Below are 15,181 nucleotides of genomic sequence, written 5' to 3'. Positions count from 1 at the left end.
GGAGAGGGGGTTCTCATGCGTCATACCTTCATGTCTATGACATTTTTATACCAACTTAACACGAAACCGCGTTTTCGGGGGGAGGGAGGGAGGGGGGAAGTTCTAAGGTCCCTTTAAGTTGATTTATTTTATACATTGAACAACTCTTAGTTGGTTTAGTTTGTGCATTAAATAACTTTACAAATTTCAGAGGGGTGGTTCTCTCTTTATGCATGGAAAACATATCTTATTTGTAAAAACAAAGAGATATAAATGTTTGATTTTTCTACGTGGAGGTTCTTTAGTTTTAGTTCGTTTAGTTTATACATTAACCCATGACTGTACAAATTTTAAATGCCCCCCCCTCCCACCCCACCCCCAAGATATGTGCATGTGAAACATTGTAACACACAGAGATATGCATCTTTAATTTGAGGAAAGTTTTAGCTGTAGAATATAATGGAAAATGTAAACTTATTTTTAAAACATCTTTCCCTGCAAAGCAACATTTTTTTTTTTCATTTTTCCCTCTTCAAAGGTTTTGTTGTCTCCGGGGGTTGGGGGAGGGTGTACTTCTTTAAAGATTAAAAGCAGAAAATAGTCATTTTATTACCTATTTCAAATAAGAAAACAAATAAAAAATGTACTTTATCAATCGCATATATTGAATAAATATTAAATAGAATAACATATTGGTCATTTAATCAATTTAATTTTACCAGGATGACCCTCTTGGAAAAAATGTCCTGGACCCGCGCCTTATGGAATGCCATATACGACAGCCAACTGCTTACTGCCAACTGCTGACTGCTTACTGCCAACTGTCAGCTGCTTACTGCCAACTGCCACACATATTTGAATAAATTTTATATTTGTATTGATATTTACATGAATTTTCACAAAAAGGGGAAAAAAGGGCACGGGTCCGGGACATTTTTTCCAAGGGGGTCACCCTGGTAAAATTGAATTGAATGAAATGACCAATATGTTTTATCTTATGTACATGTATATTCAAAATATGCGGTTGATAAAGTACATTGTTAATTTTTTTTTTATTTGTTTTCCCATTTGAAATAGGTAATAAAAATGACTATTTTCTGCTTTTAATCTTTAAAGAAGCCCCCCCCTTCCCCCGGAGACAACAAAACCGTTGAAGAGAGAATAATAATAAAAAAGATTTGTCGTTTCGCAGAGAAAGATGTTTTGAAAATAAATTTCCGTTTTCCATTATATTCTATAGTTAAAAATTTCCTCAAATTAAAGATGTATATCTCTGTGTGTTATAATGCAGGCACGTAGCATCGTTATTGAAAGTGGGGGGGGGGCAACCAGGGAAAACTCTTTTTACTTACCTGAAAAAGTTGACAAGCAAAAAAAAAAAAAGAAAAGGAAATAACCCAAACTCGAAAATCCTATTTCTTCGGGGGGGGGGGGGGGGGTGTAGGTGGCTAACTTTATTTTAAGTCCAACTACCTTTCACTTACATTTTTTTCCACACAATACTACATATCATTCATATCATTATACTATGGTAAGAAGCCCCCCCCCCCCCCCTTGTTGCTACGTCCCTGTAATGTTTCACATGCATAGATCGGGGGGGGGGGCATTTAAAAATTGTTCAGTAATTCGTTAAATAAACTAAACGAACTATCGGTATAACTGACCTTGGACCCTCCACGTAGAAAACGCCGATCAAACAATTATATCTCTTTGTTTGTACAAATAAAATATGATTTACATGCATAGATCTAGAGAGAGGGGTCCGGAACACCCCTCTGAAATTTGTAAAGTTATTTAATGCACAAACTAAACCAACTAAAAGTTATTTAATGTATAAAATAGGGATGTCAACGAATAGTCGACTATTCGACTGTCAGTCAACGGACCGACGATCGAATAATGAAACAACATTCGAATATTAAATAAATGCAAGAAAAGGGGGGGGATAATGAAATTTTCATCTCAAAATTGAAAAACTTAAAAGGGTCCATCCTCAAACTATACATCTGTATATTGTTCGTTCTCAGATATTTGTTCCCATTTCGCCTTAACTGTAAAATTTAGCATTCCCATTTCGCTTTAGTAAGCTCTCAGGTAAATTAAGGCGAAATGGGAACATGAATAAACACATAATTAAGTGCTCAAACACATTCATAGTATATAAATAATTTTCTACATAGTACATGTCGAAAATACAGTAATTACATACCGCAATAATTATTTCTCAATCAGTGACTTTTTTAGTTAGTGTACGTAGTAAATTATGCAACGCTATACTTGACTATGAAAATTATTTAATTGATATGTACGAATTATATTTATAAACTCTAGCAATAACAAATGCTTAGGAACACACAAATATTTGCATAGCCGTGAAGTTATAAAGTCCGATAATTATTAAAACAATAACCTTACCTGAAAAACATTTTGATATATAGCTTGGGCAATCATTAATTAAACAAACAGTATTTAACATTTTCATCGGAGATGTGGATAGTGTGTGTTTACAATTCCCGATTTTCAATTTATTTCAGTAAATAAGCTTTCAAAAACACTGTGCTCTAACAAAAAATCAATGCTCCGAATAGTCGACTATCGTTCGAATAATGCAATCGAATGTTCGACTAAGGAAAATTAATATTTTGACATCCCTAGTATAAAATAAATCAACTAAAAGGGACCTTAGACCCCCCCCCCCTCCCCAACCGAAAATGTGGATTCGTGTTAAGTTGGTATGAAAAATGTCATACCCATGAAGGTATGACGCATAAGAACCCCCTCTCCCCGGCCGAAATAAATTTTCACATTTAGGAAAGGTATTTACGTATTTTTTTCTTGTCAAGAAAATTTTGGGTTGGATTTTTTTTTTTTTTATAACCCCCTTGGAAAAAATGTCCTATAGATCCGCGCCTTTTTTTTTTTAAATTTACATAAATATCAATATGAAAATAAAATTTATTCAAATATGTGTGGCAGTTGGCAGTAAGCAGCTGACAGTTGGCAGTAAGCAGTCAGCAGTTGGCTGTCGTATATGGCATTCCATAACGCCTTTTTTTTTTTAAATTTACATAAATATCAATATAAAAATAAAAATTATTCAAATATGTGTTGCAGTTAGCAGTAAGCTGCTGACAGTTGGCAGTAAGCAGTTGGCTGTCGTATATGGCATTCCATATAATGCAATTCAAATTGTACCAAGATACATGTACTGTTATTTAAGTATTATGATGAAATGTAATAGGAAGTTTAATTTAGCAACAGCTGTGCTTATTGAAAAGGCTAGAAAAGCATGTTTTAAAATGAACAGAATTATTGGATTTGATAACCCATGTAAACTTTGATACATGCACGACGGAAAGGTGGATTAATAATTTTTTTTATTTCAATATTTAGACTTTTTTAATCAAGTGATTTCTTTGATTGAAGATTAAAAAACTTAAGATAAATATTATTATTGATTTGTAGTTTTTACCCGTGATTTTTTCTTTTATGTAAGGAAAACATTTTTTAAAACGATATACATGTATCTTATTTTTTTTTCCTTCAAAACATTTAATTTACTATGATTACGATGAATGCGTTTAGGTTACAAATAAATTTCATATTAAAATAATTATTTTACGTAGTTTCACTCAAAACCAGACACAAAACACGAAATGTTGACCCTGATTTATAAATTACAAATATTAAAGAGAACTTGATCCTTCCGTTCTGAAAAATATCGGGCTAGGAATCCTTTTAATAGAAACCGGAAGTCTCAATGTTGTCGACGATCCACTCTGACGCAACGCACGTTGTCTTCACACGATGGACCTGTCAAGTATTTTCAGCAATACCGTTGAAGGAATAAAAAATGGGGATCCTTCAGCGATGGGAATCTTAGTTGCTGTATCTGTAGTAGTCTTAACTATACGTAAGTCTATTGTAAATAACAGTTCTTCTTGTTTTTTCACTATATATCTACTAGACGGAGATCCACAATGAACATATGGACAGATGAAATTAAAATGTTTGGTCAAGGAAGTATTTCTTTACCTTACCATTTAAAACATCTTTTATCCAAAGTTCTTGGAAATTGGCTAGCCTGATAAAGAAACCAGAATATATTTACAATATAGGAAAGACTACATGTGCACATCTGACCTCAGCTGTTGAAAAATCGTCTCTGATCTACTCAACCTTACAAATTTATTTCATTTTAATTTGAATTCAGGAAAATTAGCGATCTAATAAACAGAGTACACTTAAGTACACTCGCTCCGAAGGAGAGGAGGATAATCCGATATAATTAGATTAATTATTTTTATTAAATAATATTGCAATATTGTAGTGTTGTATAAGAGTACCAAGTTAACCATCAAAGAATGCAAGTGCATGTATTAGATAGTAAAACACAGCTATGCTGATACTCGGATAAACGAGGGGTGGGACGATACACAGATCTTGCGATACGATACGTATCTCGATATATTAGCACGATACGATACGTATCTTGATATTTAATTGCATCAAATACTCTGGAAACGATTCTTTCTGCGTTTAGCGCGCTTTACATCCAAGGCTGCTTAAAAGTAAAAACGTTTTACCCCTAATCAACGACTTATTAGTTCTACAGTGTGTTTTAAATATCAACATCTTCTCGCTTCGTACAAGCCGCCATTTTCCAAGGACAGTACTTTCATTTTCAATTTTTGGATAGGTCGTTCGTGTATCATTTCGTACCGATATTTGGATGCTTGTATCGTAAACCGTATCTTAGAGGAAAATATCGGTACGTATCGGTATATCGTCCCACCCCTAGGATAAACCATATTTTACGTAATAAATACGTTAAATATTAATGTTATACTGTTTAGAAATGTATAGACTAACAAATTTCCTTAATTTTTATGTACCGTTAGACTCGATCTTGTTAGTAGTTCTTCACAAAATAGGATTGAATTTTTTTTTATTAGTTTTCATTGTTTATATAATTTGGGTAACACAAATCAAAGAAATGGTTGCTGGGGGGGGGGGGTATACAGTTTGAAAAACTGAGTTATAATGACCTCTTTTTAATGATTTCTATGAGATGCCGCCACAGACATGTGACACTTGGAGGTATTTTTAAAGAACTTAGTTGAAATCTGTGAAAGGTGAATTATCCAAATTGGAGTCATCATGTACGGGTTTGACTATAAATACACGTTTGAAAAATCACCTAAGCATAAAAATTATTTGGAAACCAGCGTTTTACTGGACACTCCACAAATTAATCAGTAATAACGGAGTACAGTATGTAATAATTTAAAAGTTTCATATAATGTTAAATACTGCTACCAATGATCTAATATATCTGTTTATCATTTTATGATAATTTTTCAACAAGTGTTCAAATTTATAGTTTTAGATAAAATTATTATAGATTTACTGTATTAGTAATTACACTTATAAAGAAGTCCAGGGATGGGCTTTGTTATAAGTGAAATTTGTTATGTATCAGTTAAGTTTACAATATATTTTAAAGTCACAGGGAATGAAAGTCACTAAGTGACTTTGTTACAAACGTAATTCATTATAAGCTTGTTCACTAATCACTATATGAATGTTTTACTGTACATACTTGTGTTTTTATCTAGATTGAACTTATTTTGCATACTTTCAGTGATATTTCTTCTGGGTGGCAAAAGCAACAAACGCCAGGGTGTACTACTACTGGGAATGTGTGACACAGGAAAAACCCTCATATTTCATAGGGTAATAGATTTTGGGAATGTATTAGTGCAGAATAGAGTTGAAATAATTTTTTTACCTAGGCTATTAAAAGAATACAGTTCTACTATCAATCCTTTTTCCAATTTTAATTAACTGTGATCAATCACATCGTAAATTGTGAATAGTGAAAATTGAATTCCTTTCGTAAATTCTTGATTATTATTTAGTATATACCGGTAATTATTTTCTTTTGTAGCTCGTTCACAGAAGTGAAAAACCAATACATACTGTAACATCAATATCCCCCAACAGTGGAGATTATTCTGTGCCAGGAAAGGTAACTCTGCTTTATTGAATTCATTAATTAATGTTCAAGTACAATTTATATTACATGTACAACTTGAACTATATCATTATGTGTTTGATCAATTATCAATTATCACATGGAATATTTACAGATATCATATGAAATGTCTTGGAAATTTTTTTAAAGAAAAAAGTAAATGTGTCATACTGTTTGACAGAATCATCAAATTTTGTTACTGTCAAATTTATGTTTGCTGATGATTGCAAAGATCATGGTTAAACCATAGTCCCCAACTGCCCCAGAATTTTAAAGTTTTACTACCCCACAAAGATATATTGATAATATTTCCTGGATTTTAGATTTTTTCAAAGAGTATCCAGGTAAATAAGATAAAGATGATCTTAGAACCCCCTTAAAAATACTCCTGTAGATAACCCTACCCCTTGCTAAAATGGTATATGTTAGGAAATGGAATTCATTTATTTAAGGAATCACTATCAACATAGTAGAGTATGTCATCAACGATAGTTGGAAACATGGGATAATTTATGCAGAATGGGCTTCGAAACCCATGTTTCGTTGATGTCCCTGGCATACTCTACTAAACTGGACACTGATTCCTTATATTTCCATTTCATTGTGAAATAAAATTGTAAATTTAGATTTTTAAGATCGAGACTTATAGATTTAAATTATATGAGGCCTTCCATGTCAATTTCATTAGTCCCTGCCCACTCACAAAAACACAAGGACAATAACAGGAGATTTTCATGCATGTTAGGCCTCCTTAGCATCAGAGACAGATGCAAAAGATTGACATGCATAATAGACCTCCTAAGCCCCTGACCTTTTTGTTGCAGAAATTTACATTCACATTACATTTACATTTTCACATTTACATGATAAAAAAATCAACATAACAAACTTTGAAAGATTACCACAGAGGAAACAAAACAAAATGGAAATGTATAAAAATAATAAAGTTAAAGAATGGGGGAGGGATACCGTACTTCCTATGATAAAATCTACAACTGAAGCATCTATAGCAAATGGGGCATGTATCAACTTTCATATATTGTACAGAATATATTAAAAGATAAATGAGTTATTTCCCTTTTCAATATGTCAATAAAATTGATCGACGAAACAATGTTTGACTAATCACAACTTCTTGGGCCTTTCTGACTAGCAGAAAAACAATCTTGAATGTGTTACGTAGAACGCCATGACAACCCCTCTTTTCACAAACTTTGAAATAAATGTTAGAAAACATCAAGATCTAATCTGTGGAGTATGGGGGTTTAACTTTATTTGATGTAAAGATATTACCTATTATACACCACAGAAATAACTAAAATCCTTCTATCCTAAAATTATATAAACAGGAAGATGTATAAATTTTTAACATCCAGTGATTTTGATACATTCGAGGTTGTTTTTCCGACCTCGGACAGAAAGACCCAAGATGATGCGATTGAGTGTTTGACCTGTCTCTTTATGCCTGACATTTTCAAAGTAAAACCTTTATGTACGAAGAAAAATCGAAGAAGAAGATTTTATATATTGAGCATTTTTTTTTCTAGAACTCTGCAATCATAATAATTGTAAACTAATGTATTTTTCCCAGGCTTCTTTAATTACCTAATTTCATTTAAACTTGGTGCTGAACAAAAAAAATGATAACACTGCAGTGCTGGAAAATGGTTAAACCTAGATAAACCGTATACTATATACATATTTTTTAACATTGATTCCTTTCTTTACAGAACAAGTCTCTTAAGATCTATGATCTGCCAGGCCATGAGAGACTGAGACTTCAGGTGTTGGATCAGTTCAAAGGACTGGCCAGGTAAGAGATCTCAGTTAATGAGGGGGATTTTATTTGCCATTAATTGGCAGGTACAATAATGTACATGTTGTGATGCGTCTAAGAGTTAAAGCTGTCAATTATGGGCTCAGGAGATGAATTTGCTAAATGATTAGCTTTGATTTGTTTTTTTTTTCTGTAGGGAATCTATTGAGACAAAATGCTTATGAAATACTCGAATATTGATCCAGGTTATATATACATACATGTTTGAACCCAGCTTTTCCTTTTCTATGGAACATATACTGTAGAAGTACATTTTTCCGTGTGGTATTAATTTACGCTATGTTCGCGGTTACAAATTTTCCGCGGAAATTTGTCCAAGCGTATATAATATAAATGTAAGGCATATAGTGACAATCTAAAGAATCCGCGTAATTTTCTACCTGCGGATTAAAAAAAATTGAGAATCTGCGGAATTATGAACCCATGGAAAAAAGTACATCTACAGTAGCCATTTAGGAAAACAGAAAGAATTTTTATGATTAGAGAAGTTTCTGTCCCTACCAAATTCAGCAGACTGAATGATTAGATTTTATAATATGTTTTTATATATTGATACTGTTTTTTAGCTCACCTGAGCCAAAGGCTCAAGTGAGCTTTTCTGATCACAATTTGTCTGTCGTCGTCGTTGTTGTCGTCATTGTCGTCGTTGTAAACTTTTCACATTTTCGACTTCTTCTCAAGAACCGCTGGGCCAATTTCAACCAAACTTGCCACAAAGCATCCTTGGGTGAAGGGGATTCAAGTTTGTTCAAATGAAGGGTCACGCCCTCATTCAAGGGGAGATAATTGGGAATTAATGAAAATTTGGTGGTATCTTTTAAAAATCTTATTCTCAAGAACCCCTCTGCCAGGAAAGATCGAACTTATGGGGAAACATTCTCAGGTAGAGAAGATTCAAGTTTGTTCAGATCATGACCCCCAGGGGTAGGGCGGGGCCAAAATGGCCAACCAAAGTTTTACATAGAAATATATAGGAAAATTCTTTAAAAATCTTCTTTTCAAGAATAACAAAGCCATAATTGATCATATTTATATGGAAGCATCCTCAGGTAGTGTAGATTCATGTTTGTTCAAATCATGACCCCCGGGGGTAGGGCGGGGCCACAATGGCCGACCAAAGTTTTACATAGAAATGTATAGGAAAATTCTTTAAAAATCTTTTTCTCAAGAATGACAAAGCCATAATTCATCATATTTATATGGAAGCATGCTCAGGTAGTGTAGATTCATGTTTGTTCAAATCATGACCCCCCAGGGGTAGGGCGGGGCCACAATGACCGACCAAAGTTTTACATAGAAATATATAGGAAAATTCTTTAAAAATCTTCTTTTCAAGAATAACAAAGAAATAATTGATCATACTTAAGTGGAAGCATCCTCAGGTAGTGTAGATTCAAGTTTGTTCAAATCATGACCCCCGGGGTTAGGGCGGGGCCACAATGGCCGTCCAAATTTTTACATAGAAATATATTAGAAAATTCTTTAAAAATCTTCTTCTCAAGAATAACAAAGAAATAATTGATCATACTTAAATGGAAGCATCCTCAGGCAGTGTAGATTCATGTTTGTTCAAATCATGACCCCAGGGGGTAGGGCAGGGCCACAATGGCCAATCAAAGTTTTACGTAGACATATATAAGAAAATTCTTTAAAAATCATCTTATCAAGAATAGCAAAGCCATGATTGGTCATTAGACTACTTTTGGTTATAAACTATTCAATAATAAACCAATTTCTATTTTTTCCCCAGCCACAGTGCTCAGGTAAGCAATGTGGCCCATGGGCCTCTTGTTTTAAATAATTATCCACATTTTTAGCTCTACTGGTCAGAGACCAGAAGAGCTTATGCGATAGTAATGCGTCCGTCGTCCGTCCGTCTGTCTGTCTGTCTGTCTGTAAACAATTTTTCAAAATGCTACTCCTCCTACAGTTTTGGTCTGATTTCAATATAACTTGGCACACAAGTAGACTACACTAAGATACATATTTCTGTGTATCGGTTTTTGATTTTGATGAACGGTGTTGCCGTTGTTACTAAAAATAGAAATTTCTGTGAAATTCTTTCAAAATGCTACTCCTCCTACAGTTTTGGTCTGATTTCAATATAACTTGGTACACAAGTACACTACACTAAGATACATATTTCTGTATATCTGTTTTTGATTTCGATGAACGGTGTTGCCGTTGTTACTAAAAATAGAAATTTCTGTGAAATTCTTTCAAAATGCTACTCCTCCTACAGTTTAAGTCTGATTTCAATATAACTTGGCACACATGTAGACTACACTAAGATACATAATTCGTTGTATCGGTTTTTGATTTCGATGAACGGTGTTGCCGTTGTAACTAAAAATAGAAAATTCTGTGAAATTCTTTCAAAATGCTACTTCTCTTACAGTTTTGGTCTGATTTCAATATAACTTGGCACACAAGTAGACTACACTAAGGTACATATTTCTGTGTATCGGTTTTTGATTTCGATGAACGGTGTTGCCGTTGTTACTAAAAATAGAAATTTCTGTGAAATTCTTTCAAAATGCTACTCCTCCTACAGTTTTGGTCTGATTTCAATATAACTTGGTACACAAGTACACTACACTAAGATACATATTTCTGTGTATCTGTTTTTGATTTCGATGAACGGTGTTGCCGTTGTTACTAAAAATAGAAATTTCTGTGAAATTCTTTCAAAATGCTACTCCTCCTACAGTTTTGGTCTGATTTCAATATAACTTGGTACACAAGTACACTACACTAAGATACATATTTCTGTGTATCTGTTTTTGATTTCGATGAACGGTGTTGCCGTTGTTACTAAAAATAGAAATTTCTGTGAAATTCTTTCAAAATGCTACTCCTCCTACAGTTTTGGTCTGATTTCAATATAACTTGGCACACAAGTAGACTACACTAAGATACATAATTCTGTATATTTGTTTTTGATTTCAATGAACAGTGTTGCTGTTGTTACTAAAAATAGAAATTTGTGAAATTCTTTCAAAATGCTACTCCGCTTACAGTTTTGGTCTGATTTCAATATAACTTGGCACACAAGTACACTACACTAAGATACATAATTCTATTTATCGGTTTTTGATTTCGATGAACGGTGTTGCCATTGTTGCTAAAAATAGAAATTTCTGTTAAAAACTCTCAAAATGCTACTCGAAATACAGTTTAAATCTGATTATAATATAATGTGGCATGCAAGTAGACTACACTAAGAACATAAAGAGACTTAATCAAGGATCATTATTCTTTTTATTGCTGTGGTAAAGTTTCAGTTCCCAACTGCTTAAGAACCTTTCTTTTCCTTTGCTATAAGTACAAACCAGTAGAGCTTCAGTCTCGACAGAGACTTCTGGTTTCTTTATAATGATCCTAACTTTTGTGGTTATTGACATTTTGTCAACATCCCAGAGTGTGCCTTAGCCTTAACATATTTATGTTTCAAAATCTCCCAGCCATTATTCAGCTTTATGTGTTTGAAACTCACCGTAAAGTAAGCTAGACATGGAGGGCTGACTGCGAATTAAAGTTGTTAACCCCGGAAAAAATGACCCGAGAAACTATTTATCTTTAAAAATTCATTTTGTGGGCTGAAAAATTTTACACGTTTGGTTGTTTCACTTTGCTGTAAATACTTTATAAGTAGTTTTGAAAGAGATTTATCAAATACAGTTGTATCTAAATTTTAATTTTTTGAAAAATCTTTACACATCTAGCAAGGCATCGTTACAGTCATGCAAATTTGTTTGCCCACGACAAAAGTTTGTGCAACTTGAGAAACAAGAGAATTGAGAAACAGCATGTTTATTTAAAATTCCTTGAGGCCTTTTCTTTGTCAGTGATGAGATCTCTCCATCATGTTGCAAATTTTAGAGCCTTAATTGCCCTGAAACCTTGGAAATTAAAAATATAGTTTCATGTATTTCCTTATATTGATTATGTGTGTGTAAATTGACTTTGAATATGGATGTGATTTTTTTCATGCTCGAAAGTCCTTTCAGAAATTTGGACTTTTGGAAGACATGAATATACATAATGTATACGTATGCTCGATGACTTACATGTACATGACTACATGTATATTTTACACAAAAAATGTTTTTCTCTACAAGTCCACGTTTACATATTTCATGCACTTTTCGCATATGATAAAAATGTAAGTGTAGAAGTCTTTTCTGCCCACTTGTCTATGCTATATGTGAACAATATGTTTGTGGAATATCTTACCGGTATATCTAAAGGGATATTAACACTTTATAAATATTTTCTACAGAAGGCACTTTCAAACTTTTGACTTTTTTTTCAGGGGTATTGTGTATGTGATTGACAGTACTTCTCTACAGAAAGATATCAAAGAAGTGGCAGAGTAAGTACATGTACAAGCACTCTTTTTTTTCATGAATTTCAAGATGAAAGATTGTTGGGGGGGCATATTATTTTTATCCCATCCAATCATCTAATCAATCTGTGCCTATGTCAAAAATCTCCACCTTCCTGATAAATTTTGTACCACAGTGACTGAACTTAAAGACTTTACATTTGACAGAGTGTTAGAATTAATGTTTTTCATCATTAATTTTCCTGAAGCAAAAAATAAATACATACATAAGTAAAAATTGTGTGAATTTATTTTCATTTTAAAATTCTTTTCCTAGTTCACTTGAACTGAAAGATCAAATTAGCTCAAGTAATCTTTTCTGGCCTTAAGAACAATGTAATCTTGACTTGATAACATTTACAAAATTATTCATTTTAATATAAGGTAAATGTCCCATTGATGAATATCTTATAGGAATATGTACAGTACATGGATTTCTTGCCATAGATGGAAATGAATTTTGGATTATACTGTATAAGTTGAAGTTTTAGCAATATTTTAGCATTGTTAAAAACGAATATTGCTAATTATAAGCTCACCTGAGCAAAAGGCTCAAGTGAGCTTTTTGATCGAAATTTGTCCATTGTCTGTCATTGTTGTTGGTGTTTTTTCACATTTTCATCTTCTCCTCAAGAACCACTAGGCTAATATCAACCAAACTTGCCACAAAGTATCCTTGGGTAAAGGGGATTCAAGTTTGTTCAAATGAAGGGCCACACCCTCTTCCAAGGGGAGATAATTATGAATAAATGAAAAATTCATGGCATCTTTTCAAAATCTTCTTTCTCAAGAACCATTAGCCAGGAAAGATGAAACTCATGTGGAATCATCCTCAGGTACTGTAGATTCAAGTTTGTTCAAATCATGAACCCTGGGGTTAGGGTGGGGCCGAAATGGACTATCAAATGTTTACATAAAAATATATAGGAAAAATCTTTAAAAATCTTCTCAAGAACAGCAAAGCCATGATTGGTCATGTCCTCAGTAGGTGTAGATTCAAATTTGTTCAAATCATGACCCCCAGGGGTAGGATGGGACCACAATGGATGATCAAAGTTTATCATAGGAAAATATAGGTAAAATCTTTAAAAATCTTTTTCTCAAGAACAAGAAAGCCATGTTTTGTCATATTTATATGGAAGCATCCTCAGATAGTGTAGATTCAAGTTTGTTTTAATCTTATCCTCTCTCCCTTACCCCATCTGCCTTTTAGGGGTAGATTAGGACCACTTATGAATTGAAGCTTTTGAATACTAAACTGGTTTTTGCTTTTTTCCTGGCAACAGTATTCAAGTGAGTGATGTGGCCCCTGGGCCTCTTGTTCCCTCCATTATTACTGTAGATAAGCATTAGATTTCTAAGTTTGGTACATGTATTACAATATCACTAAAATTACTGCCACCTAAAATTATGTACTATTTTTTAAGGACAAATTGCTAAATTTGTGACTTGCTGAAAATTCAACTTACACAATATTACATGTATTCTTCTGCATCATGTACATTTATACATGTATTTCATGTTTTGTGAAAAAAAATTACTAATTACAAGTGCATACTGCACAAGAAGATATTATTTTATATTCAAATTACTGAGCATAAGTTCTTGTTGCAGATTCCTGTACACAGTGCTGAGTGACCCTGTGATTCTGGATCATGCCCCTCCCGTTCTGATTGCGTGTAACAAGCAGGATCAACATCTAGTCAAAGGAGCTGGCTTTATAGAGAAACAGCTGCAAAAAGAAATGTAAGCCCTTCATTTAACACATTGTCAGAATCATTATTGTTTGCTTTAAGTTTGTGACTTAATGTATTATTTGCTTTTATTATAATCATTAATCATCATTATTACTCCCTACTCCTTCCAAACAGGAAAGGGGGGTTGAAATGTGAATTTCAGTATAATTAACTCCAATGGTTGACTGGTTCCAAAGAAATTGGCTGGACTAGACAACATTCTGCAATATTTAACATTTTAAACAATTGAAATTACTGAAAAAGACTTTAAGTTCACAGCTTAATAAAGAGAATTTCAGAATACACAACATCTAGCTTAGATAAGTTTTACTGTATTGCAGGAACACTCTGAGAGTGACACGCTCAGCTGCTCTCCAGCAACTAGAGGGCACCACAGGAAACAACAATACTTACCTCGGCAGGCGCAACAAGGACTTTGAATTCTCAGATCTGAAACCAATGAAAGTTCAGTTTGTAGAATGTAGTGCAGTAGACACTTCTGATAAGGACCAATCTGGGCTCATGGAAGTGGAGAAATGGCTCTCAGCATTAGTATAAGTCTGGAGTCAGAAAAAGTTGATTTGATATTATGGGTTGCATCAAGATATAACAGACTTGTAGATTGTGTAAGGAAAATTGATTGGATGTACTTTGTATAAATGTTTTTTGATGTTTTTGAGTAAGAACAGTTGACTACAAAGGTGACAGACAGTCTTCATTTATCAAGTTCATCACCAGTATCATCATTTTTGTGGGGAGGTGGGGGATATTTTCAATTTCATTTTCTTATCCTGCCATTATTTTGTAAGATTTTAAATAAATATGGATGAATGTTCTGCTTGTTTTTTTAGTTAATACTATTTGTTATATTTATTAAAAACCACACCTAGAGATAGAGATGTCAACTAAAAGTAATTCATTTGTACATGTATTGTGTATATAAAGAGCCAATAGAATGAGTCTTTGAATACTATAGGAAGAAAAAAGGTTATGAAAGGAAAATGCATATGAAGTATACTATGAGATTTAATGTCCCCTAATCTTTTATGCCCCTGTAATTGAAGATTCAGGGGTATATGGTTTTCCCCCACCTGTCCATCTGTCTACTGAGTATTTGTTTGTCTGCAAAAACTTAAACCTTGCCCGTAACTATTGAGTGGGTTGGTCTATGGCTTTTGTATTTCACAGGTGTATTCCTCATAACA

General features: G+C 33.4%; 1 protein-coding gene across 1 annotated transcript; it reads left to right on the top strand.

Moving 5' to 3' along the window:
- The first annotated feature begins 3,736 nt into the window (after positions 1–3,736).
- On the top strand, positions 3,737–14,812 carry LOC134240576 (signal recognition particle receptor subunit beta-like). The gene is made up of 7 exons (XM_062722662.1): positions 3,737–3,892; positions 5,624–5,715; positions 5,930–6,010; positions 7,747–7,829; positions 12,169–12,228; positions 13,855–13,986; positions 14,318–14,812. Exons 1-7 carry the CDS (start codon positions 3,787–3,789, stop codon positions 14,532–14,534), a joined length of 771 nt encoding a protein of 256 aa, XP_062578646.1. The 5' UTR covers positions 3,737–3,786; the 3' UTR covers positions 14,535–14,812.
- Positions 14,813–15,181: the final 369 nt, after the last annotated feature.

The sequence above is a fragment of the Saccostrea cucullata genome, unplaced genomic scaffold (genome assembly GCF_032062105.1).
Source record: "Saccostrea cucullata isolate Sc308-1 unplaced genomic scaffold, CSIRO_AGI_Scuc_v1 ctg3625, whole genome shotgun sequence".
NCBI lineage: Eukaryota > Metazoa > Mollusca > Bivalvia > Ostreida > Ostreidae > Saccostrea > Saccostrea cuccullata.
This window is presented reverse-complemented; position numbering and strand designations above follow the sequence as displayed.